This window comes from Camelus dromedarius, chromosome 10 (genome assembly GCF_036321535.1).
Source record: "Camelus dromedarius isolate mCamDro1 chromosome 10, mCamDro1.pat, whole genome shotgun sequence".
Taxonomy (NCBI): domain Eukaryota; kingdom Metazoa; phylum Chordata; class Mammalia; order Artiodactyla; family Camelidae; genus Camelus; species Camelus dromedarius.
In genome coordinates this window covers 67,987,965-68,013,351 of record NC_087445.1, presented here as the reverse complement: position 1 = coordinate 68,013,351, position 25,387 = coordinate 67,987,965, and the positions used below count along the sequence as shown (strand labels likewise).

The window sequence follows — 25,387 nt, the reverse complement described above, 5'->3', positions numbered from 1 at the left end:
CTTGTGGCTCACATTATATTTCTGTTGGACATTGCTGTTCTAGAGCATCTCTATTCTTCCAGGAAATAAATTTATCTGAATAGACCTAGACACATGAAAACCAAAAATTTCCTGACAGAATATCTTCTTACAGTCAGAATAATCAAAAGGCTAAAGACTTAGATAATATGAAAGAGAAGCTTACCCAGTGGCCATTATTTGATAGGCAGAATGAGTAATTAAGTTCTATCTCAAAAAAGTATTTTTAAGTATTCAGTAAAGGGTCAAAACTTTATTGGTTATATTAATTAAAATAGAAAATTATCCCATTACTGTTCTAATAAAAGACATTGAAAATTAAATCTCATACTTAGTAAAAAACTGAGTTGAACCCCATAGTGGATTTTAGAAGTAAAACTTAGATCGTATATCTTTCCTAACTTATACTTAAACACATATAATAGCAATCTTTAAAATGTAACTCAGTTCCTTTTTTCCAGTCCTTTTGATATGTTTGAATGCTGAGTTTTAGAGCTTACAGATTGTTTTCATTGGTTTTGTTTGTTAGTTTTATAGGTTAAGGTCTAAATTGTACCTGTGATGCTTTAAATATAAATTTTTAAGCCCAAAAGTAATTATTTTTAGAGTTTCTTAATTGAGAAGTACTGTTACAGTCCATTTCAGTAGTTTACATTTCTCATGTGGGTGAACTAAAATGAAAACAATGAATGTTTTACTTAACAGACCTGAGCCCTAATGTTTACATCTTTATAAATAGAATTGTAAAATACTAATTTTTTTTTATTATACAATAATGAACGAGGCAAACACTTTATTCTGGCATTTTAAAATCAGGTTTCATAGTCCTAAACTGACTGCATAATGTCGTGGTGGGCTAATAACAGAAAATGAAAGTGCTTAACTGATGTGCAGCTTGCTTTTATTTATTTTTATTGAGTTATAGTCAGTTTACAATGTGTCAATTTCTGGTGTACAGAACAATTTTTCAGTCATACTTGAATATACATATATTCATTTTCATGTTCTTTTTCACCATGAGCTACTACAAGATCTTGAATATATGTCCCTGTGCCATACAGTATGAACTTGTTTATCTATTCTTTATATACCTGTTAATATCTACCAATCGCGAACTCCCAGTCTGTCCTTTCCCACCTCCCTCCCTGCAGTTTGCTTTTAATAAAGCAATTTCTAATTTGCATCCTCTAAAAGATGTCTATTACTCTTCCTGTTTTATGAAATAGTATTCATAGCAGGGAACTTATAGCCTGAAAAATTACATGAGTAAAAATCTGTTTAAGGTCCCACCTGTAGTTTAGCATTTCTTCCTCCTATGCTTCATCTTGTTACCCTTCTTCAATTTTAGTAACTAATAACTGAAATTAGTTAATAAAAATAATTTAATTGGAATGTTTTTCTTAAGTAGTCCTTTTATAGATCTAGAGCTGTGGGCTTTTTAAGCCATTTTATTTCAGTTTGAGATGTTTTGGGAGTATCTTTAAGATGGATACTTACTTCACTATTAACTATAAATGTTGTTAGCAATTACATAGATTCAAATAAGTTATTATGAAATGTATTAGTATAAACCTAGAAGTTTTACACATCAGTATATATTCTTAGCTTGCCATGGTTCCTTTAGATGCTTTTTAAAAATAAATTATAAAGATGGTATGCTATTTATCATTTTTGATAATTACAAAAATATTTTCTAGGTAATCAGTTACTAGGTGCCTTTTTTAAAGGAATGAAAAGCCAACTGTCATCACTATGAAACATTTTAGTGTTTTAGGTAAAATTTAATTTTGTCTTTATCGTAATTGAGGAATCTAGAATTTATTGATGGGGTACTGAGGAAAAACATGTTAAAAGGTCAAACATTTCTTATTTCTTATATAAGGAAAGTTCATAATTTTCCTGTTGGAAACTTAGAATCTGACGCATAGCAGAAAGAGAATTTGGCAGATTTGTTTAAAAGATATTAATTCAATTTCTACTAGAAATTAAATTTCTCTGTGTTAATTATATTAAAACATCTGGTGCCCTTAGATCTAGAAGCACATATAACAAAACTATCAAGTGAATTCTGGAAGAAATTGAAACACTTCAAAGCTAATAGGGGAAAATATGAAAGATAGCATTTTTATGTTTAGTTCAAACTTAAATGGCTCTTCTCCCCCCACTGATTCACTTTAATGTAAAGCATTTCAGGATGATCTTGGAAAACTAAATAAGGAAAGAGTATTTGCTACTCGTTTCCTATTGCCCAGTGACCCATGATACCCTAACTTACAGAATTAGCATTTTCAAACAGGTGGCCATTATGAAAAAAATAGATGTAGTGTCTTATTTTGATAAATGTCTTATCATTTCAAATTTTAACTAAATTAGGGCTCTTGGTACTAGATATAAGATAAAATTCATTATCCCTTAAAGGCCTTTTCTTTGTATAATTAGGCAGCTAGGAAACAGAACATTAAAAATATTAAATAGTTTCAGGGAGTGATGTATTCACCTGCACAGTCCTCATCTCTAAAGTTGGAAGCAAGCAGTTTTTAAGATTGATGGCATTGATAGATGTGGAAATATGAGGGTGAAAGGTGTAAAATAAATATAACTTGCAAATTTGGCTAGTTTAAAAATAAGCATATTAGGTACTTTGCATTAGAGCTGTTTGAGGAAAAGTTTGCATAGGCTGCTTTTTTCATAGCAAGTCCCACAGTTCATTTTTACCAAGGTATTTTTTTAAAACCTTAGTTTTTGAACATGAAAAGCACAATAAAGACTAATGGAGTTCTTTATTTGGGTATGGGATTATTGCAGAATCAGATATACACTTTTCTGTCCTGAATCTGACTACATTTTTAAACATCTAGTTTCTGTGGAACTAATATATTTGGGTTGGTAAATATTCTTATGAAATAAAGTATTGGCTTTTTAATTGCCCTAAATACCTAGATTTCATGTTCACCAGAGAGCCTTTGTCAGACTTATATAAGTTTTGAATTAGAGGATATGAAAATTTTATGAAATGCAGAGTATTCAAGTAAGGTATCTAAAGATTTTAAATTAGAGGTTTGTTACTGAATATTTTATTTTATTAAAAATTATGGGATATTTTAATCTTTGAAATAAGAAAAATCAGTGCCATTTTTTTCCCCTGTGCCTTTTAATCATGCATATATAAAGATAGGAATAGTCAATTAACCCTTGACCAATGCTGGGGTTAATCTGTATATAACTTAGTTATCCCTCCACATCCATGGTTCCTCTGCATCTGTGGATTCAACCTACCACAGATTGCGCAGTATTGTAGTACTTACTGTTAAAAAATGTTTGAATAAGTGGACCTGGGCAGTTCAAGCCTGTGTTATTCACAGGTCAACTATATTTCACTGTTTTTCTGCTTAGAACTACTAGATGTTTTATTCTTCTATATCTTGCTCATTGGACCTGATAGTTTTTACATATATATATATAAATTTAATGACACATATATATATATGTTTTGTCAGAAGTATTGTAAGGAACTACATTCCAGACTTTTTTTTTTTCCACTTTGGCACTGTATTTTAAGGTTAGCATCGTTCTTTCATTTATGGACAAACAGCTTTATCATTATAGTCTTCTCTCATACTTTTTCAATACCTCAGTTAGCCTCCTAGTCAAGTCCTGACCAGATTTCCTTTTTTGTGAAGCTGCCAAATTGAAATATTCTTCAATGACTTGGTCATTCAAGTGGCAAGGCTGTTTTTTCACTCTCAACTCATTATGATCTTGTTTGGATCAATATTTCCAGAGTTCACTAAGTCTTAGACCATATCTTAATATGTTTTGGGGTAGTAGATGTCCAAGGGAAACACTTAAAAAAAAAAAAGAAAAGCCCAAAATGGCAAACCATTTGGTGATTTGTTTTTCTAAAAATGAAATTGTGGAAGCTTAATCTGCTTATTGGATGTGGTCATTAAGAAAAATACATGAAAACTTTGATTAGCAATTGATATAAATATCTTTAGTTGACAAGAACACTATTAAGATATTTCTGGACAAATTTTTTTCAGAAATTTAATTAATTCAGCAAGTAAATTTAAAGAAAAAGCTATCCAAAGCACATAAAATTATTCAGAAGTGTTTCAGGTTTTGAAGCTGTGATGGTTGACTTAAGCAGTTAACTCTTGAAAGGTGAATGATGAATATGTGGTTAATTCTTACTTTTGTCCATTTCCAGCTTAAAAAACACTACACAGCAAAATAATGATCTGCTAGACTGCTAACCCGAGCATCCAGCTTCCACAATGCCTGTGCAGGCAGCTCAATGGACAGAATTTCTGTCCTGTCCAATCTGCTATAATGAATTTGATGAGAATGTGCACAAACCCATCAGTTTAGGTTGTTCACACACTGTTTGCAAGACCTGCTTGAATAAACTTCACCGAAAAGCTTGTCCTTTTGACCAGACTGCCATCAACACAGACATTGATGTGCTTCCTGTCAACTTCGCACTTCTCCAGTTAGTTGGAGCCCAGGTAAGCTTTCAAGATTTTACTAATTTGGTATGTGTAATAATTATAAAACTTAGTTCATTACAGGGTACAAAGTATGTTTAGTTATATTTGAAACATTAAAAATACTCAGTGTATCTGATTTACATGATTGTATTCTGCAAAAGATTTTCTTTAGCTGATGTCATATCCTTATGCAAAACTATAAATTTGATTATAGTTATATATTTCTTTGTATTCAGTGTTGTGGTCAAAACTTATGTTTTTAAGTGATTTTGGAGGATAAGAAACATTTTTATATAAGCATACATAAATATTTAGTCATTAGGTGGAATGAAAAGAAGTGTAATCAAAGCTTTGGCCAGAAATCAACCGTCTAGAACCCTTAAATGGAGGTTTTTAAATTTTCTTAAAACTTCACTTGACTTTTAGGATAGTATTATGAATGGGAAACAGGGTCTGTATCCACATATATACATCTAAGATGTAATTTCCAGAGGGTCAGTAACAAATTCTGCAGTTTCTTATTGCTCATATGCTGTAAAATTTGTGTTTCTTTTTGGTCATTTTACTCAATCAGAGCAAGACTAAATTTATAATATCTCTTTAATGAGGGCCTACTTTGTGTTCGGTATGATAGTAAGCAGTCAACATCTATTATTACTAATTCTTATTATAGCTCTTCAGGTAGTTATCCCCACTTTACAGGTGAGGAAGGTGAAATTTTGTACATCATATACTACATATTAAAGCAAGAAAGTAAGGGTTTTTCTGATTAATCACTTCTTAGACCGTTCAATGAATTAAAATATTCCATTCCTTTAGTATCTTGATATTTGAAGTTTATCTTTTAAAGCATACTTTTCAGTGTTCATAATCCAGGTAGACGCTCTGAAGTCAAGATGTGTCAGTGATCAGTAGTGTGTCATAATTTAATAGGAAATTTTTGTCTTAATGGTGCATAAAATAACGATGCCCTTGCAAACAATGGCATCTTGGATCCGGTAAAATACCATAGATTATGTGTAATAATACTAGCTGCCATTTATTTAGCACCTGCTATAGGTTAGGTATTGTGTTTTGTTATTTATAAATGTTCTCTCAATTGGTCCTTAAATTATCCTGCAGGTCTCTATAATGTGACTTCTGTTACCTTTTCAGCCTCATCTCCTGCTACTGTTCTCACTCTTTCTGCTTAAGCCTTACTGGCCTGCTAACCAGTTGTCACATATACCAGGCGTGTTCCTGCCTGAGGGCTTTTGTAGCGACTGTTGCTTTGCCTAGAATGCTCATTCCCTCTCCTCTTTCAAGACTTTATTCAAATGTCACGATTAAATTAAATTTTCATATTGGCATCATGAGATAGGGATTTTCATCTTCATTTTGCAGGTAGAGAAACCATGACTTGGAACAGTTAAATAATTTACTCAAGATCACTTGTAGAAGTTGCAGAGCTGCCCAAGATTATACCCAAATTTCGACCTTTCACTGAGAACAAGGGGAGACAGACCATAAACAATAAATATAATAAGTAAATTATGTAGAAAGAAGGTGCTGAGTGCTAAGGGGAAAAAAGTTCTTGCCTTTTTCCTACTTTTTATTTTGAAATGCTTTTTTAAAAAAATTTTGCAAAAAGTAGTATGTGGAGAACCTGTATAAGTTTCTGCAGCTTCCCCGGATGTTAACATCTTTCAAAGTTACAGCATAGTTATCAGTGCCAAGGAATAACACTGATACAGTACAGTTAACTTCCTGCTTTTTTCCCCTCATTAATCCACCCAACCCCTGCTATTAAGTATGATATCCTTGGTTCTTGGAAAGCAGTTTGGCTAGCTGTTTGGCTTTAATGTTACTTAAACTACTTTGATGTATTGTCTCTGTATTAGAAGTTTATGCTCACCAAAGTAATTATCAAATATATAAATAACAACTGCATGATCTAGATGAATATATTTCTTCAGTTTTTCTTTGTTTTTAGGTACCAGATCATCAGTCAATAAAGTTAAGTAATCTAGGTGAGAACAAACACTATGAGGTTGCAAAGAAATGTGTTGAGGATTTGGCACTCTACTTAAAACCACTAAGTGGAGGTAAAGGTAAGTTCATAGAAAGTATTTTTATGGGTGAATAGCACTTGGTAATACACTAATATTGGAAGACTTGATGTTGATGCCCTATTAAATAATTTTGAGTCTTGGAAAAAATGAATTTGCTTGTAGAGATCATGGAAGTCTTTCTGATTGAGACATTGTACTATTTTCTTAAAATAGTACTGTTCATTTAAGAATTCATCAGACATACTACATATTGAGATTTATACAATATTTATATTCACTAATTAAACTAATACTGCTGTAGAAGAATATTAGTTTTAATAAATCCTACTAAGACAATTTCATGTGTTCATTCAGTCATTCTTTAAATTTTATTGAGCGCTTACAACAGGTAGTCTTCATGGAGCCCACAGTATATTGAGGAGATAGGCATATAAGCTCAATAAATTATTTTAAGTGCTGTGACAGAAATGGAATTCTCTTCTGTTCCAGTGCATACTCAGTAACTATCATGTCATACATGCAATAAAAAGTTGCTGAGTGAACGAGTCAGTCAGGTGTTTATTTTGTACCTGCTCTGTGCTTTGCGTTGTTGGTTATTTTGGACGTAGTGACTTCCTTGAGAAACTTATCCTATGTACCTTATTCGTTTCATTCATTCACTGAACAGATATTTAAAGAACATACATTAAGTACCAAGAACTATTTTGGTAGTGGGAATACATTAGTAAAAATGTCTGTTCTTATGGCCCTATGTTACAGAAAAAGGAGAAAGTATAATAAACAGTACGTATAATAAAAACAAATTCTGTAATATGTTATAAGTAATAATCTCTGTGGAAATAAAACAGTACGGTTAGATGGATGAGAAATGTCAGAATGAGGGGAGAAGGGTGGGTTGCAATTTTAAATAAGGTAATTAGTGTAGACCTTGTTAAGGTGGTAGTTTTTGAACTTGAGATGAAAGAGATGAGGTAGTTAGCCATGTAGGTTCCTGGAAAAAGGCTGTTCCAGGCAGAAGAAATAAAGACTCTAAGGCATGCCTAATGTCTTCAAAGAACAACAACAGGAAAGTGTGCCTGGAGCAGAGTGAGTGAGGGGGAGAGCAATATGAGATAGATGAAAAGAAACGGTAAGGCCAGATCATGTACAGACATACAGGCCATCTTAAAGACTTGAGCTTTTACCCTGAGTGAAATTGGGTAGTTACTCTAGAGTTTTGAGCAGAGGAGTGACATGATCTGACTAATGGTAAAAGGGTCACCATAGCTGCTCTGTTGAGAACTCAGTATAAAGGGCAAGGGTAAAAGCAGAGTATTGGTTAATAGGCTGTTGGGACAAAGTTAGTAGGAGTGGAGGTGTGAAAAGTAGACAGTCTGGGTATATTTTGAAGGTAGAGTCAAGAGGATTTCCTAAATGGTTGGATGTGGAGTATGAGGAAAAGAGCAGACTCAAGGGTGTCTCCTGGGTTTTCAGGCCTGAGCACCTGGAAGGATAAGTTATCATCAACTTAGACAAGGAATGCTTCAGGTAGATCAGGCTTAGGTAGGAAGATCAGGAGTTCGGTTTTGGCCATGCTGAGTTTGAGATGTCAAATCTCTATTTGGTTGCTGTTGGGTAACCAGTGGGTGTATGTTAAGGAATGAAATGTAGAAGCTGTAATTTTGGGAATCATTGACATAAAGATGGTATTTAAAGCAATTAGACTGGATGAGATCACCTAAGTAGTGAGTATAGATAGAGAAGAAAACAAAAATGGGGTCCTAGGCTCTTTTAACATTAAGAAGTCAGAAAGAAAATATGAAATCAGCAAAGAAGACTGGAAAAAAAGATGAAGGGAGGAAGAAAATTAAGAGAATGGAGTGTTCTGAAAGCCAAGTAAAGAAAGTTTTTAAAGGAATTGGGAGTGATCTGTGTTGAGAGCTGTTGAAGGGTCAAATAAGATAAGGACTGAGAATTGACCACTGATTTATCAAAGTAGAGGTAATTGTTGTCATGACAAGAGCAGTTTTGGTTAAGTGATAGTGGCAAAAACTTGATTCGAGTAGGTTTTAAAGAATGGGAAGCAAGGAATTGGAGATAATTAATATAGACAACTCTGGTGGATTTGCTACGAAAGGGAGGAAAGAAATGGGGCAGAGCAGGTAGAGGGAAAGGAGTGAATAAAAAGATTTATTTTTAAGATATCTGAAATAACAGCATGCTTGTTATTATTACTGTACGCTGATGTAAATGATCAAGTAGAAAGGGAAATTTGATGCTGTGGCAGAGAGGGAAGAATTGCTGGAACAGTATCTTTGAGTCAGAAAAGGAATAGGATCTGAGATGTTGCCATTAAGCCATGTTCTGAATGCCTTATATACAATAAACAAAATTAGAGCTGTTATTAATCATTACTTTTAGGTTACACTTTTCATGTATTTAACTATAAATTTATCTTCAATAGTTTTAGTGAAGATGGAGAAGAGACTAAACCCAAACCACTCTCCTTTGAGGGACACATAAAATGCAGAGAACAGGATACCTAAATAAAAGTTGAAGTAAAATTAGACTCCAATACTCATTGTTAAAAAATGAAACCACTTAATAGGGAACTAATTAGGAATTGTGGCTTACTGGTTAAATACTAGTTTTTCTCATTGAATAGATAATGAAAATTGACTTGTCTTTTTCAATTGAAAAAAACTTTAGTTTCCTTTGTTTCCTTTTTCCTAAAGGTGTAGCTAGTTTGAACCAGAGTGCACTGAGCCGTCCAATGCAAAGGAAACTGGTGACACTTGTAAATTGTCAACTGGTGGAGGAAGAAGGTCGTGTAAGAGCCATACGAGCAGCCCGTTCACTTGGAGAAAGAACTGTAACGGAACTAATATTACAGCACCAGAACCCTCAGCAATTGTCTGCCAATCTGTGGGCTGCTGTCAGGGCCCGAGGATGCCAGTTTCTAGGGCCAGGTAAAATAGATCCCTATCTTGCCTTCTTGGCTATCAGGGCTGTATGATGCCAGTTTCTAGAGTTAGGTGAGAATCCCCATAGTCAACCCATCTTTATTTGTATATAAAATCTTGACATAAGTAAAGATAAACTAGTTTTTGTTAATCATCATTTATATGATAAAAAGTGCTACAATGTTTTAGAATAAATGTCTTATTTAATCCCCAATAGCCTTTAAGAAAAGTGACACAGATTTAGTTTTACAAATTAGAAAGCTGAATTAGAGAGAGGTCTAATATTACACAGGTAGTAAGTAAAGGAAAAGTAAACTTTCTTTTTATGAAAAAAATTAAAAGTTCATGATTGTCTTTAAAATTGGGATACAGAGAAATTATTACAGAAGATAAGAATCATCGGGGGACGATTCCTTTCTAGTTACTATGATCTACGTTTTGTTTTAAAAAATCTTTACGTACACCAAGATTATGAAGTACTTTCCAGTGTTAGCTTATTTCTTTCTTTTTTTTTTTTAATCGAAGTACTGTCTGTTACAATGTGTCAGTTTTTGGTGTACAGCCCAATATCCCAGTCATGCATATACATAACATATATTCGTTTTCATTTTCTTACCTTCTTAAAGCTTTATTGTTTTACTTTTTTGATTGAGAACTATAGGCCAGGTAGAATTTGCTTTTGTGAAGGAAATACTTTTAATAAGTGGCATTGAAACCACTGGTTAGACATATGGAAAAAAATAAAATTGGATGTATCTCTTATAGTCCTTAGCTTCATAAATTCCAAATAGGTCAGGTATGCTTATGATTAAAAAATAAATTATAAAAGTAATAAAAACATATATAAGAGTGAATTCTTTTATAACCTAAGAGTAGGAAACGCTGTTTTCTTTGACTCCAAGTCCAGAAGCAGTAACAGAAAAGATTGATATTTGACTATGTAATTGTTTTTAATTGCATTATAATAAAACATAAGCAAAGTAAAAAAAAAAATGACAGAATTGGGAAAATATTTGGGTTATATCACAGAGGGCTAGTATGATGAACATATAAGGTATTTGTAAAAACTCAAAAGAAAATTACCAACTACTCAATTGAAAAATTGACAAAAGGTATAAACAGACAATTCAAGGGAAAAAGTAATGTAAATAGGCCTCAATCATATAAAAAAAATTTCTCATATTGAGAAATATGCATGAAAGTTATACTGAAATACCATTTCTCAGCTTTCAGACTGACAGAATTGAAAAGTCTTGACAATATATTCTGTTGTCAAGGCTGTGGGAAAACAGATATTTTCACCCAATAATAGTGGGAATGCTAAGTGTGGTATAAACTTTAAAAGAGAGGGATTTGTCAGTGTGTAAAAAATCACCTGTGCATTTACCCTTTGGCCCAACAGCCCCCTTTCTAGGAATCTGTCCCCAAAATACAGCAAAAAATATAGAATGTATTAAGTTATAAAGCTCTGTAACAGCAGACATCTGGAAGCTACCTGAATGTGAGTAGGAGATTGGTTTAATAAGCTGGTATATTCTTCCAGTGGCATACCATGCAACTGTTGAAAGAAATGAGGAAGATGTATATATTTTGCTAGGGTGTGATACCTAGATACATTAAGTTAAAAAATAAAAGCAAAGTGCAGAGTAGTATACTTACTATAGTACCTTTTATCTAAGAATGGGAGCGATGTACAACCATTTTCTACTTATTTGTTTCTATTTTCCAAAAGAAACAATGGTAGGAAAAACTTTAAAAATATAAACTTCTATAGAGTATAGAGGAGCCAAGAGAAAGCAGACAGGAACAGAAGGTAGACCTCACTGAGTGTACCTTGATTTGTACTTTACACCCATGTAAATGTTTTATGTAATTATGAAACAGTTTTTAGTAAACATAAATTTTAAAAAATAAAATGAATAAAGAAAAAAATAACTAAAAATAAAAAGCTAAAACATACATTAGGTTGTACGTTACATTCATCAGGAATGAATTATTTCAGACTTTAGAATGCAGTGTTTTGATTTTTATATTCTTTGTGTAATATATAATAAATCCTAAGCTGTATCTACTAGTCATATTGTTCATAATTCTATTGGTATTGTTATTTTGAAATTATTATACAGATTCATAGTAGGATAAAGCAAGTAATTATGTTAATGCCATCAGGAACTAAGATTTTCAGTGTTAAAAAAAGATACAAGTCAAAGAATTTATGTAAAAATCCTACAATCTTACATTTGAATTGGCAGTATAAGTACAGACTCACTTATTTTTCTTTTTCTAGAAAATGTCTGTTTCCTAGCTCTGCCTACTGAAAAGGCTTAGAAGCAATGAATAGCTGTAGCACCCAGATTATGGCCTTTAATAAATACCATTTCCTACTGAAAAGAGTCAGGGCTCTTTGGATAAATGCCTTATTCCAGTTGTAGGGTTTGGAAAGTACAAGAGAAAGCAAAAAAAGCTATCAAAGATCATCAGAATCTTGTCAAAAAGACATGAAGTGAATTTGAAAAGGCTCCCCACTGGACAAAAGTGGGGTAGTTCGAACCTTAAAATGAATGATGACTATAATGAATTGAAACACATAAAGTATATAAAAATCTATGATCTTGTAATGATAGGGCAAAAAAAGTTAATTGGTTATCTTTGGCAGTTGCTCGGGTACCAACACATTATGCTAAAAATTGGAAGAGGAGTAGAGAAAAATCAAGCATGTTTTTTCAGCCTTTCCTTTACAAATCATTTTTGAGGACAGTTTCTCAGGGTTTTGGAGGTAGGTTTCTCTTTTAGCAGAATTCCAGCTAATAAATTTAGAAAAACATGTTGAAAGTTAGAAAAATGACAAATTTGCAACCTCAAATGAATTAATAGATCTAGGCAAGAATTATTATTGGCTGTTAAAACCAGTAGATGAAAGGTTGCTGGGAAATTTTATAGTATATCGAAAAGGTCTGAACCCACTGATCAGGTTTAACATTACTAACTGTGAATCAGCTAGGCCTTGTGTACCTCCTGATGTGATACATAGAATAAGAAGTATGCTTGCTCGCCATCCACAAGAAGGACCCCCAAACAAAAAGCTAACTCTGAATCTAATCAGATCTCTAGTGCACATGAGATAAGGAGGGTAAAGCAACACTACAGGCACAAAATTAGCCAAGTCAAGAATGTGGGAAATTGTTTAGAAAAATGATTGTTTCTGCAACAAATAACTGTATTTTCTTTTAAATGGGAAAATGGGAGGGTGGTGGGGAACTAGTACAGTTTTTTTTTTTTTAAGACTAAAGACATTCAAATCAAACCAAAAGCAGTGTATGGACTTTATTTGGATACTTAAAGAAACCAAATGTAAGAAGAATTTTTGAAACAGTGGAAGAAAATTCAGCATGGACTGGATATTAGATGATATTAAGGAAATACATTACTTTTTAAGATGTGATAACGTTAATTTTTCTTGAAAGTTCCTATGTGTTAGGTACATAATGAATTATTTAAGGGTGAAGTGCTATGTTCTCTTGGATTTACTTCAGTCTGTTTCAGCCAAAACAAACTAGAAAAGTGGGTAAAGAGTAGATGAAATCTTACTGGTAAACTGCTGTGTTATGGGTGCATGTTGTCTCTACTTTTGTGTACGTTAAAAATTCCCCCATAATACAAAGTTAAATGGAAAAAAAAATTTTAAATCAACATTTATATATAATTTAAGAATGCTGTCTATGGTTATTTCCTCATGTTTATTTACCTTACCTAAGAAGCACTAGACTAGTATCAAATATCCTTCATTTTACGATTCAACAATGAAAAAACAAGCAATACAATTTAAAAATGGGCCATGGTCTTGAATAAACATTTCTCCATACAAGATACATAGATGGCCAAAAAGTACATGAAAAGATGCTCAGCATGATTAGTCATTTAAGGATATGCAAATCAGAATCACAGTGAGATACCATTTCATACCCACTAGGTTGGCCATAATTTAAAAAAAGGAAAATAAAAAGTGTTGGCAAGGATGTTAGAGAACTTGGGAATGTAAAAAATAATGCAGCCTCTGTGGAAAAACAATATGGCAGTTCCCCAGAAAGTTAAACATAGAATTACCATATGATCCAGTAGTAGTTCCACTGCTAGGTATTTACCTGGAGGAACTGAAAACAGATATTCAAACTAGTACTTGTACACAGATGTTTATAGCAGCATTGTTCACAATTGTTGAAAGATGGAAACAATCTGAATGTTCATCAACTGATGAATGGATGAACAAAATATGGTATATTTATAAAAAGAATATTATTCAGCCATAAGAAGGGTTGAAATACCAATACAGTGTGGATGAACTTTGAAAATACTATGTTGAGTGAAAGAAGCCAGACAGAAGGTCACATATTGATTCTGTTTGTATAAAGCGTCCACAAAGGTAAATCCATACAACCAGACATCAGGCTAGTGATTGGCAGAGGCAGGGGGTCAAGGACTATACAACAGCACATTCATCAAATTCAGGAAACTTAACTTTGGTAAAGTGCTCCAATGTACAGTTCATACTCCAATTTTGTCAGTTTTTCCAAAAATGTCTTTCATGGCATTTATTTTCTTCCAGTTTATAATCCAGTCTAAGATCATGTGGTGTATTTTTTTGGTCATGTCTCTATTTAGTCGTCTTTAATCTGGGACCATTCCTTAGCCTTTCTTTGTCTGACATTGGTATCCATGAAGAATAAGGCAGTTATTTTATAGAGTGTGCCTTATTTTGAGTTCTTCTGATGTTCCCTCATGATTAGATTCAGATTGTACTTTATACCCCTCGCTGGAAAGCGACATAAATTGATACCTTCTTTAAGTATCGCATCTGGAGGCTAATATCACTTTTAAATTACATATAAAGTTATTCTGATAGGCAAAGCAACAATCTCATGCATAAAAAAATTACCATTTATCATGAGGCTACTGTGTGTCCTTTATATGTTACTTAAGAGTACCTCTGTTTTATGAATAAGGGCTTTTTTTTTGGCTATAACATCATCATCATCTGATTCATTATTAGATACCTACAGAAGATACAATTTTAAGTTCTGTTGGCTTGTGCTCCAATTGGTTGTTTAGTAGGAAATGTGTTTTCTTTTGCTTGTTTACTTTTTAAGTAAACTGTATTTGTACGTGTGTAATGTCATCTTTTTGTGCTAAGTAAATACAGGCTGTGGATAATAAACCACCATAAACTAATACCTGAAGAAGTCTTTGACAGACATGATCTGCAGGGTTCCTCATTTATCATGAACTCATGTTCCTTCTAGCTATGCAAGAAGAGGCCTTGAAACTGGTGTTGCTGGCATTAGAAGATGGTTCTGCTCTCTCAAGGAAAGTTCTGGTACTTTTTGTTGTGCAAAGACTAGAACCAAGATTTCCTCAGGCATCAAAAACGAGTATTGGTCATGTTGTGCAACTACTGTATCGAGCTTCTTGTTTTAAGGTAAGTAGCAAGCAACCATTTAAGCATTACATGCTGGTGTGTGAGACGGAGGCTTCCTAGAGTGGGTGTCACCTGGTCTAGAGCACCCAGAAATACAGAATGTTTCCAAGAGCTGAAACTTTTTCCTTCTACACTTACTGCATCTTTGATACCACAGGTGTGTGCTACTACTACGTGTGGGAGTAAGAATATATGTGAATGTGTCAGTGACACAGAACATAAGGAAGTAGTTTGGTAAATTTGACTCTTGGGATATAAAAATGAACTAAAAAAGCCTAATTCATTTATATTTACCATCTTAAAAGGGAGTCAGGAACAGTACTGAAAACTACATAGAAGTAGGTAAATGTTTTAACCTCATTATTTTTATCTCTTGCTCCATAGTGATTGGATTAAAACCTTTAATCTGAAGATGGCCTATATGTTGTCTTAGATACAATAAAAGAGTGAAAAGTTGAGGAGATTGCCCCACTCTGCATTTAGGTGGTGGGTGGTGGTTTTGTTTTGTTTTGTTTTGTTCTTTGGTGGAACACAGGGTAGGGCTGAACCCTATTATTTGGAAGTGTAGCTTCATTGTTTAATAGGCTTATTGGTGGTGACAGGTACTGGGAGAAGTGGAAAGTAGGCTGAATCCTTTGAAGTTTCTGCATGTTATGGGAATATAGGTGGCTGGCAGTCTTGAGAAGAGCCCAAGGACTTGGAAATAGGAAGGCCCGTTGGTATCTGTGAACGTAAAACTTCTAAACTTGAAACCGAAGCATATTTAAGCTGTTTTGTTGATTTTAGACCAAGAGTGAAAACAGTACAGGCAGAAGAAGATTATTCTGGTAGACGGATTAATTTGAGATCACAAGTAATGGAAATATGTTCAAATGAGATCACTTATCTCCATTAATGAGGGTTGGACACCACCTGCCTGATAGTTATATTGCTTGCTTTTCTGTCCTTAGGGCAAGAATTGAAATGAATCTCTGGTTTCTTAAACTTAGTGTTTTTGGCTAAGCAGCCAAATTATGGAGATCATTTGTCATCCTCAAGTGACTGGCTAGATTCTCACACTGTGCATTGCAAATTTAATGTTTCTTTCCTCAACGGTATCATACTGACTTGTGGTTTATGATTGTCGTACATCTACAGCTGCTGCTAATATCTGGCATTTGAATAACACTAAATTTAGAAAGTGATTTCAGTTTCATGCTCTCACTTCATCCTTACCACCCTGCAGTTAAAAATATTAAAGAGGTATTTAGATGAATAAAAGGATGTCATGCTGACTTAACTGCCGAAAGTTGTCTCTCTGGGGGCATTTACTCTAATAAACTCACCGTTGTTGGAAGTCTTTGACTTTATAATAAAGGCTGAGAGACCTGAATTTGGGGGGTTCCTCAGGAACAGAATCACCACAACAAAGGTCACATTCGACAGAGTATCAGTTTTATTAATTTGTAATGAAGTACAGTTCTTAAGTGACTTCAGTTCTCATGTTGTAGATATTTTCCTATAGAAGGCTATCAAAACTTTGCTTGCTTAGCACAGAATCGGAACCAGTGGAGTTAATGATTGTAATGGTTAATGCAGTAGTTCTCAACTGAAGGTACACATCAGAATCACCTGTGGAGTTTTGAAAAGTCCACATTCCTGGGTCTTATCCCTAGATATTTTGATTTGGTGTTTCTTGTACCAGAATATACCAGTGGGACATGAGCATTCATGTATTCTTTTTAATTATATGGTCTTCAAAGCCAGGAATTCTGATTACCTGAAACTGTAGTTTTTAAAGCTTCATGTGTAATTCAGATGCATGCTAATAGAAGTTTAATAGGACCAGGCTCTGGCTCTGCTGGCCACCTGTGTCCATCTTTACTGCTCAGATAGAAGCTTGCACTGCCCTACATGGTGGTTGGACAACTGTCACCATCGTCTGGTTCTTTGAGTTTCTTTTTTCTATTTTTTAGATTGACAGTTCCTTTTTTGTTTTTTCAGTATTTCTTTAAGTAGGTTATTTTGTGACTTTTAAGTTATATTCTGCTCTTTCTTAAATTATACATAAGATCACGTTGATTAGAATTTTGAGGGTCCCAAACTTTTCTATAATGTGTGTTTATATATTCCCAAAGAGAAATTTGAACTTATACTATTAACTCTGAGATGGTAACTTGATTTTCCCATCTTCATGTTCTTGGGGTCATACTACTATTGTCTCATGTGCCAACAGTAGCTATCAAAACAACCAGTGAGGTGGTCTGGGGATACTTTCATTTTACTGATGAGGAAATCCTCAATTTGAATAGTTTGAATGATTTGTTCAATCTAAGTTTCAGAGCTTGTTACTAGTCTTAGGTATTATGAATTCTAACCAAATATCAAATTTCATTGTGGCCATTAGCGGGTTTCAGTGGTTCAGGAGTAACTGTCTATCATTTATTGTAGAAATCATCTAGCCACATACCTGCATGGTTGGATAATTAGACAGTTTCACTAGGACATGTGAAACTCTACCTTTTGAATTTTTTTTTTGTCACTTAAGTCAGGTATAGATTAAAGCTATAAAAATACCCTAATGATCATTTATGTGGTGGCAGAAAATTTCTTAATTTCTTCATCACCTGTAGTGCTAATATTTGCCTAACCACTGGCTGAACTGATCATGTCACTCTTCTACTTAAAAGTCCTCAGTGTTTTCCCATTCCCTACAGGATAATACAGGCATATCTCGGAGATACTGTGGGTTCTCTTCCAGATCACCGCAATAAAGTGAATATAGCGATAAAGCGAGTCACATGGATTTTTTGGCTTCCCAGTGTATATAAGAGTTGTATTTATTTACACTATACTGTAGTGTGTTAAGCATGCAATAGCATGATGTCTAAAAAAAATGTATGTACCTTAATTAAAAAATACTTTTTTGGTAAAAAATGTTAACCATCATCTGAGCCTTCAGCCAGTCATTATCTTTTTGTTGGTGGAGGCTCTTACCTCAGTGCTGATGGTTGCTGACTTACCAGGGTGATGGTTGCTGAAGGTTGTGGTGTTTGTGGCAGTTTGTTAAAATAAGACTACAAAGTTTGCCCCCCTGATTGACTCTTCCTTTCAGGAATAATTTCTCTGTAGCATGCAATGCTATTTGATAGCATTTTACCCACAGCAAAACTTCTTTCAAAATTGGAATCAGTCCTCTCAGACCCTGCTGCTGCTTTGTCAGCTAAGTTTATGTGATATCCTGAATCCTTTGTTACCATGTCAGCGATCTTCACAGCGTTTTCACCAGGAGTAGATTCCATCTCAGGAAACCACTTTCTTTACTCATCCATAAGAAGCAGCTCCTCCTTCATTAAAGTTTTGATCATGAGATTGCAGCAGTTCAGTCACATCTTCAGGCTCCATTTCTAATTCTAGTTCTCTTGCTGTTTCTACCACATCTGCAGTTACTTCTTCCACTGAAATTTTGACCCCTTCAAAGTCATCCAGGAGGGTTAAAATTCCTGTTACTGTTGATATTTTAACCTCTTCCTGTGAATCACAAGTGTTCTTAGTGCAATCTAGAACGGCGAGTCCTTTCTGAGAGGTTTTCAGTTCAGTTTGCACAGGTCCATCAGAGGAGTTACTGTCTGTGGTAGCTATAGCTTTACAGAATGTATCTCTTAAATAATAAGACTTGAAAGTTAGAACTACTCCTTGATCCATGGGCTGCATGCAGAACGGATATTGTGTTGGCAGGCCTGAAAACAACATTAATCTCGTTGTATGTCTCCGTCAGAGCTCTTGGGTGACCAGGTGCATTGTCAATGAACAGTAATATTTTGAAAGGAATCTTTTCTTTCTAAACTGCAGGTTTCAACAGTGGGCTTAAAATATCCAGTGAACCATATTGTAAACAGATGTGCTGTCATTTGGGCTTTGTTGTTCTATTTCTAGAGCAAAGGCAGAGTAGATTTAGCATAGTTCTTAAGGGCCCTAGGATTTTTGGAATGGTAAAGGAGGATTGGCTTCAATTTAAAGTCACTAGCTCCATTATCCCCTGCAAGAGAGTCAGTCTGTACTTTGAAGACAGGCACTGACTTCTCCTTTCCAGCTGTGAAAATCCTAGATGTCATCTTCTTCCAATATGGGGCTGTTTCATCTGCACTGAAAATCTGTTCTTTAGGATAGCCACCTGCATTAATTATCTTAGCTAATCTTTTGAATAACTTATTGGAGTTTCTGCATTACCACCTGGGGCTTCATTTTGCATTTTTATGTTATGGAGCCGGCTTCTTTCCTTAAACCTCATGAACCAACCTCTGCTAGCTTCAAACTTTTCTTCTGCAACTTCTTAATCTCTCTCAGACTTCTTAGAATTGAGACATGGTAGGGCCTTGCTCTAAATTAGGCTTTGGTTTAAGGGAATGCTGGGCCTGGTTTGATCTTCTATCCAGACCACCAAAACTTTCTCTGTATTAGCAATAAGGCTATTTTGCATTCTTACCATTTGTGTATTCACTGGAGTTGCACTTTCAGTTTCCCGCAAGAACTTCTTTGCATTCACCCCTCGGTTAGCTGTTTAGTACAAGAGGCATAGGTTTCAGCCTATCTTAGCTTTGAACACACCTTTCTCCCTAAGCTTAATTATTTCTAGCTTTTAATTCATAGTGAGAGATGTGTGACTCTTCCTTTCTCTCGAATACTTAGAGGATATTGTGGGGTTGCTAACTGGCCTAATTTCAAGATTGTTGTGTCTCAGGAATTAGGAAGACCTGAGGAGAGGAAGAGATGGGGGGAATGCCAGTTAGTGGAACAGTCAGAACACACACATTTATCGATTAAGTTCACTGTCCTATATGTGTGTAGTTCGTGGTACCCCAAAATAACAATAGTAACATCAAATATCACTGATCACAGATCACCACAACAAATGTAATCATAATGAAGAAGTTTGAAATATTTTGGGAATTAACCAAAATGTGACACAGAGACTTGAAGTGAGTAATGCTGTTGGAAAAATGGTGCCAATAGACTTGCTTGACACAGAGTTGCCACAGACCTTCAGTTTGTAAAAAACACACTACATATCTGTGAAGCACAATAAGTTAAGTGGAATAAAACGAGTTATGCCTGTACCCAAATTTCTCACCATATACAACACCCTCTATGATTCTTCTCCAGCCGGCATCTTAGCTTTTAATTCTATGTGCTCTGCTCTTGCGTGTTTCTGTTTTACCACTTGCCACTCTTTTTAGAATTTTACTCCTCACTGTACTTTGCCTGGGGAACTCCTGTTCATTCTTGAAGACTCAGTTCATGTAGCTTTCTCCTGGAGGAAGCCTTCTCTGATACTCACCCTTCCCTCCCCCACCTGTTAGATTTAATTGCCTTAACTTTACGTTGCCATAGAGCCTTATAATAGCATTTCTACTATGATTTTCTGTTTACAAGTTTCTTTCCTACCAGCCACTGAACTCATTGAAGGAAAGCAGAACTATATATTGAGTTACGTAAATTCTGCTTTGTTGCAAAAAGAATTTATGCTAAGGACATTATTTTCATTGCACCTTCTTTGTGTAGTATCTGACATGCAATACATTCCCCCTCCCCAATCCAAAAAAAAAAAAGAGAGAGAGAGAGAAAGCTGGTTGAGGGAGGAGGGAGGGCAGAGCAATTCTGATTTTTTTCTTCTTTTTTCTATTTTCTAGGTTACCAAAAGGGATGAAGACTCTTCCCTGATGCAGCTAAAGGAGGAATTTCGGAGTTATGAGGCATTACGCAGAGAACATGATGCCCAGATTGTTCACATTGCTATGGAAGCTGGACTCCGTATTTCCCCTGAGCAGTGGTCCTCACTTCTGTATGGTGACTTGGCGCATAAATCACACATGCAGTCTATCATCGATAAGGTTTGTGCAATTAATGATGCTGATTTTATATTATTGCTGTTACATTCAAGAGTGCTTGGTGGGTGGGTATAGCTCAGTGGTAGAGTGCATGCCTAGCATGCAGGAGGTCCTGGGTTCAGTCCCCAGTACCTCCATTAAAAAAATAATAATTAAAAAGAATTTTTTTAGGTATTTAAATCTTCTGAAGGGACTAAAGAGACAATCGGTTGGAGATTCCTGTTTTTAAATACAAGACTCTTATAAATACCTTTCTATTATTTTCTAAATCTGAAGATAAACTAAGGGAGGGAACAGGGTATTAGCACACAGATAGTGTAGGATATTAATATAAGAGCAGCCTGGTTTACAGAGTCTGTCATTTATCTGTATTGTGACACCAGATAGCTAATACAGCCTATAAATAAGTTTTCTAAGTGTCTAATGATGAATTTCATAGGGCAGATTCTGAGGTGAAAGTTTAATTCATCACTGATACTCCTACTGTGGAATCTGAAGACACTTGAAAACCTGTTCAGTATATTGACTGACTGAAAGCATGTGAATATAGATGTGTCATAAGAACCAGAATAAAAATCATTCTGTTTTCTTTTTGTGTTAGCTGCAGTCTCCAGAATCATTTGCAAAGAGTGTTCAGGAATTGACAATTGTTTTGCAACGAACAGGTGACCCAGCTAACTTAAATAGACTGAGGCCTCATTTAGAGCTTCTTGCAAACATAGACCCTAATCCAGGTATGTGGGGAAATAATTGCTTATACTTTTTTTATCTTTGAGGTAAGTAAGACAAGAGATTCACTGCTAACAAATTCTCCTCCCTATCCCATCCCCTTGGTGGCTTATTTTAGATGCTGTTTCACCAACTTGGGAGCAGCTAGAAAATGCAATGGTAGCTGTCAAGACAGTGGTTCATGGCCTTGTGGACTTCATACAAAATTATAGTAGAAAAGGCCATGAGACACCTCAGGTAAGCACACTGACTGCACTTCTGACTGCTCTTATTTCTAAGGTTCATCTTGAACATCTTATCAAGCTGTTTGATTAATGGACTTCTTATATGACTCTACTTTCACAAGTTTTTATTGTCTCTGCCTTTTGGGAGAAACTCAAGTTTTAGTGCACCTGATAAATAATTCATAGAGCAGCAACAGTTTGGGGATTATCTTGAAAACGAGTTCACTGCAAGTTTTTTTGACCAATCAATAGATCATTGATTCCTTCTAAACATTTTGTCTTTTTTTTCCTACTGTGGGAAATTGTTGATTTTTTCTCCTTTTCTGTCGTATAAATGGATTCCTATTTGTGTATGTATGGAATTAAATAAATAAAATACTTTCAGTTTACTCTTGAAGGAGTTATTTAAGGTAAAATCCTTTATTCTAATAGTAATGTCCGTTTATGAAGTTACTACGAGCCAGTCCTTATGTTTGGTATTTTAGATATATTATTTCTAATCCTCACAGCTACCTGGAAGACAATTGCTATCCCTAAGCAGAAGTTTAAAGAGGTTAAATAACATATCTAAGGTCACGGTGGCAATAAGTGACAGAACTGGGATCAGATCTTCTTCAAAATGATCTTTCCACTCTTCTGTCCTTATTCTGTTAGACAACATTATATATTCAAATATTAACTGAAAGATAAATGTTTCATTTTTATTAAGGTCACAGAAGTAACAGTAACATAGATTTTCATGCAAATAATAATAGTTAGTTATGATGAGGTTTTTATATTTTGTCTCATTATTTGTATGAACTTAAACAGCTACAAGCCTTAAAAGAAAATTATATCTTCAAGTTAACACATGAATTGGTATTTCTTAATTTTTAACTTTCCGGGTAAATTGTATGCTACCTTTCCTGGGGAAATTTATATGGACAAAGCTTATGGCTTTTTAAATGCTTTTTGAAATTGTTTGTTTGATTTTGGTATCATAATTTTAAGGCACCAATGAATTGATGAGAAAATCTTTTATTTTCATGGGCATTTTGTTACCTGGCAAATAAGTAAGATAACATTTGGACAGTTTCAGATAATCCTGAGAAGGATTGTCTAAAATGTCGTCTCAGGGTTAGGCCAAATAACTCAAAACAGGAAATAATGCAGTGGTAGTTGTGTCAGCACATGAATTACTTACCTAATGTGAAAAAGAATTAAAAGTGTAAATACAAACTCCTAAAGTCCCGGGAGTGAATGACAACTGTACTCTGCACTTTTCCACACATTGATTTTCTTTTTTGTAGCCTCAGCCAAACAGCAAATATAAGACTAGCATGTGCCGAGATCTGCGACAGCAAGGAGGGTGTCCACGAGGAACAAATTGTACTTTTGCCCATTCTCAGGAAGAGCTTGAAAAGTAAGTTAGGAGAATTCTCTTTTATTTGGGTTTAATTTTTGGTCATTATGAAAGTGTTATTTAGAGTCTTAAAGTTTGTGATGAGTTTCAAAGATGTAGTTAAGTTTACATTGTAGAATTAGTTAGATTGCAAAATAATCTTTTCTTTTGAAACTACACCTTGTTGCCTCTGAGAGCAAGATTAACATAAAAAGTGGCTCAGAACCTTTTTCAGGGGTTATATTTTAGGCCATTGTATAGCTGTGTAGGTGCTAAGCACCTATGCAGAATGAAAATACTCCTATGTGTAGGCTTATTTTCTCAGGTTCCATTGAAGGTAATAGCTGAGTCCCAGGTAAAATTGTGAAGCCAGATACATTTTCTTTTCATGGCTTTTGGGGTTTCTTTAAACATTTTTTTGGTCTTCTTTTATCCTTCTCTTGTTCTATGAGTAATCTCTTTTTCTCTGTTCATTTACCCCAGGCCTAAAAGTAAATGGATATGAGCTATAATATGTATTGCCCAAGTTTCTGTTGTTTTGTTTTTTAACCAAAACATTGATCATTGAGATCTCACCAAAAAATTGATCCCAGTCTTTCTGTTGAATAACTGGCCTGTATATCAACTCTTAATAGACATCTCTCTTTTGTTTTTAGACACTTTAAACCCAATTTGAGCTAATTTTTTCCTCTCATAATCTTCTCTTTTACCTTCAATTCTGCTCTCCGCAAGTGTATACTGTCCAGCCAGTTATACATGCCATGTTATAGGAAACATCTTTGTCAGCTTTCTTTCACCTGTTTGACTTAGTCACCAAGTTCTGTCAGTTCAGCTTCCTGTGTGTTTCTTGATCCACCATTGCCTCCTAACTAGTCTTCTTACAGCTATGGTTGCCCACCCCCAACTCCATTATCCCCCACAAAGCAAGGAGAACTTTGCACGTAAGGCTCATTGGAGATAATGAGGCGGGGAGGGTATAGCTCAAGTGGTAGAGTGTACACTTAGCATGCATGAGATCCTGGGTTCAATCCCCAGTATCTCCTCTAAAAATAAACAAACAAATAAACCTAATTACCTCCCCCTTTAGGTAGTTTCTCATTACCCTATGGATAAAGATATAAATTCTAGATTGTGGCCTGCAAGACCCTGCGTCATCTAATCTGTTCCTACCTTTTTGATCTCATCTCACAACACTCCCTAAGTTTACTCTATAGTTAAGCCACATTGACCTTCTGTCAGAGCCTGGAATGTACTGTGCTCCTTTCTGCCTCAGGTCTTTTATGTATGCTGTTCCTTCTGGCTCTGCCTTTGGAGCTTTTCCTGTGTCCAGCTCATCCTTCACTTTTTTGGAGGAATCCCCCCAGTATTTCGTACTAAACCAGATTTTTTTTTTGTCACACCTATGAACACTGTAACTAACTTATGGGTCTGTGTTAGAGGTTGATAAATTTTTCTGTAAAGATGCAGATAGTATCTTCAGCTTGGTGGACCATTCAGTGATATCTGTCCACAACCATTCAACTCTGCCATTGTAGCAAAAAAGTCACCATAGACAGTGCATAAAATGGGCATGGCAATAAACTTTATTTACAAACAGGCAGCTTTGACCCACAGGCAATAACTTGCTGACCCCTGATCTATTTATTGAATGATTGTCTACCTTACTGAAGTGTAAGTTCCATGGACTATATCCGTCTTGTTTATTGTCTCCTCTCAGTGGCAAACACTGGACCCTGCACATAATGAGCTCTATAGCAGCAGCAATGTGATAGAAGATAAATGTGTGTGCATTAAAAAGAAGAGCAGAAACCTGCTCCTTCTCAGTTGTTCCCCCCCATCCCCAACTCCACCCGCCCTGCCGGACTGGTGGAGCCTAGAGAGACTGCAGGAGTTCCAAGGAAAAAAGATGCTGTTGGCATCTAGTCTCACTCAGCAGCTCAGTATACAGAGTTTTACATTAAGATGATTTTTGAGACTCTAGGAGATATTTTCATCTTGTCCATACCTGAAATAGAGCTTTTTAGTTAAAATAAAGCTTTTATCTTCAAGTTGGACTCCTACTCTCCATCTCAAGTTCCAGTTTGTGGGTTGTGCACCAGGGGAGTATGGGATTTAATTATATCACAAGTGCACCCCTCTTACCATCTCGCTGTGGTTCCTTCTTTATGTCTTTAGATGTAGAAGACCTTTTTTTGGTAGGTTCCAGTCTTTT

The 25,387-nt window shown here is 35.0% G+C and overlaps 1 protein-coding gene and 1 non-coding gene across 3 annotated transcripts in view; both read left to right on the top strand.

Annotated features, from left to right (window-relative positions):
* RC3H2 (ring finger and CCCH-type domains 2) overlaps positions 1–25,387 on the top strand; it is a 47,952-nt gene that overhangs the window by 2,497 nt on the left and 20,068 nt on the right. For both annotated transcript variants that reach the window (XM_031450397.2, XM_031450398.2), the window contains exons 2-9: positions 4,229–4,526; positions 6,481–6,598; positions 9,274–9,507; positions 14,799–14,974; positions 20,644–20,844; positions 21,443–21,575; positions 21,689–21,807; positions 23,084–23,196. In XM_031450397.2, coding sequence (XP_031306257.1) covers positions 4,296–4,526; positions 6,481–6,598; positions 9,274–9,507; positions 14,799–14,974; positions 20,644–20,844; positions 21,443–21,575; positions 21,689–21,807; positions 23,084–23,196 — 1,325 coding nt within the window. In that variant the 5' untranslated portion in view covers positions 4,229–4,295. The remainder of the gene's footprint in view (positions 1–4,228; positions 4,527–6,480; positions 6,599–9,273; positions 9,508–14,798; positions 14,975–20,643; positions 20,845–21,442; positions 21,576–21,688; positions 21,808–23,083; positions 23,197–25,387) is intronic.
* On the top strand, positions 21,243–21,353 carry LOC116152843 (small nucleolar RNA SNORD90). The gene has a single exon (XR_004136547.1). It is a non-coding gene; the product is annotated as a small nucleolar RNA SNORD90 (small nucleolar RNA).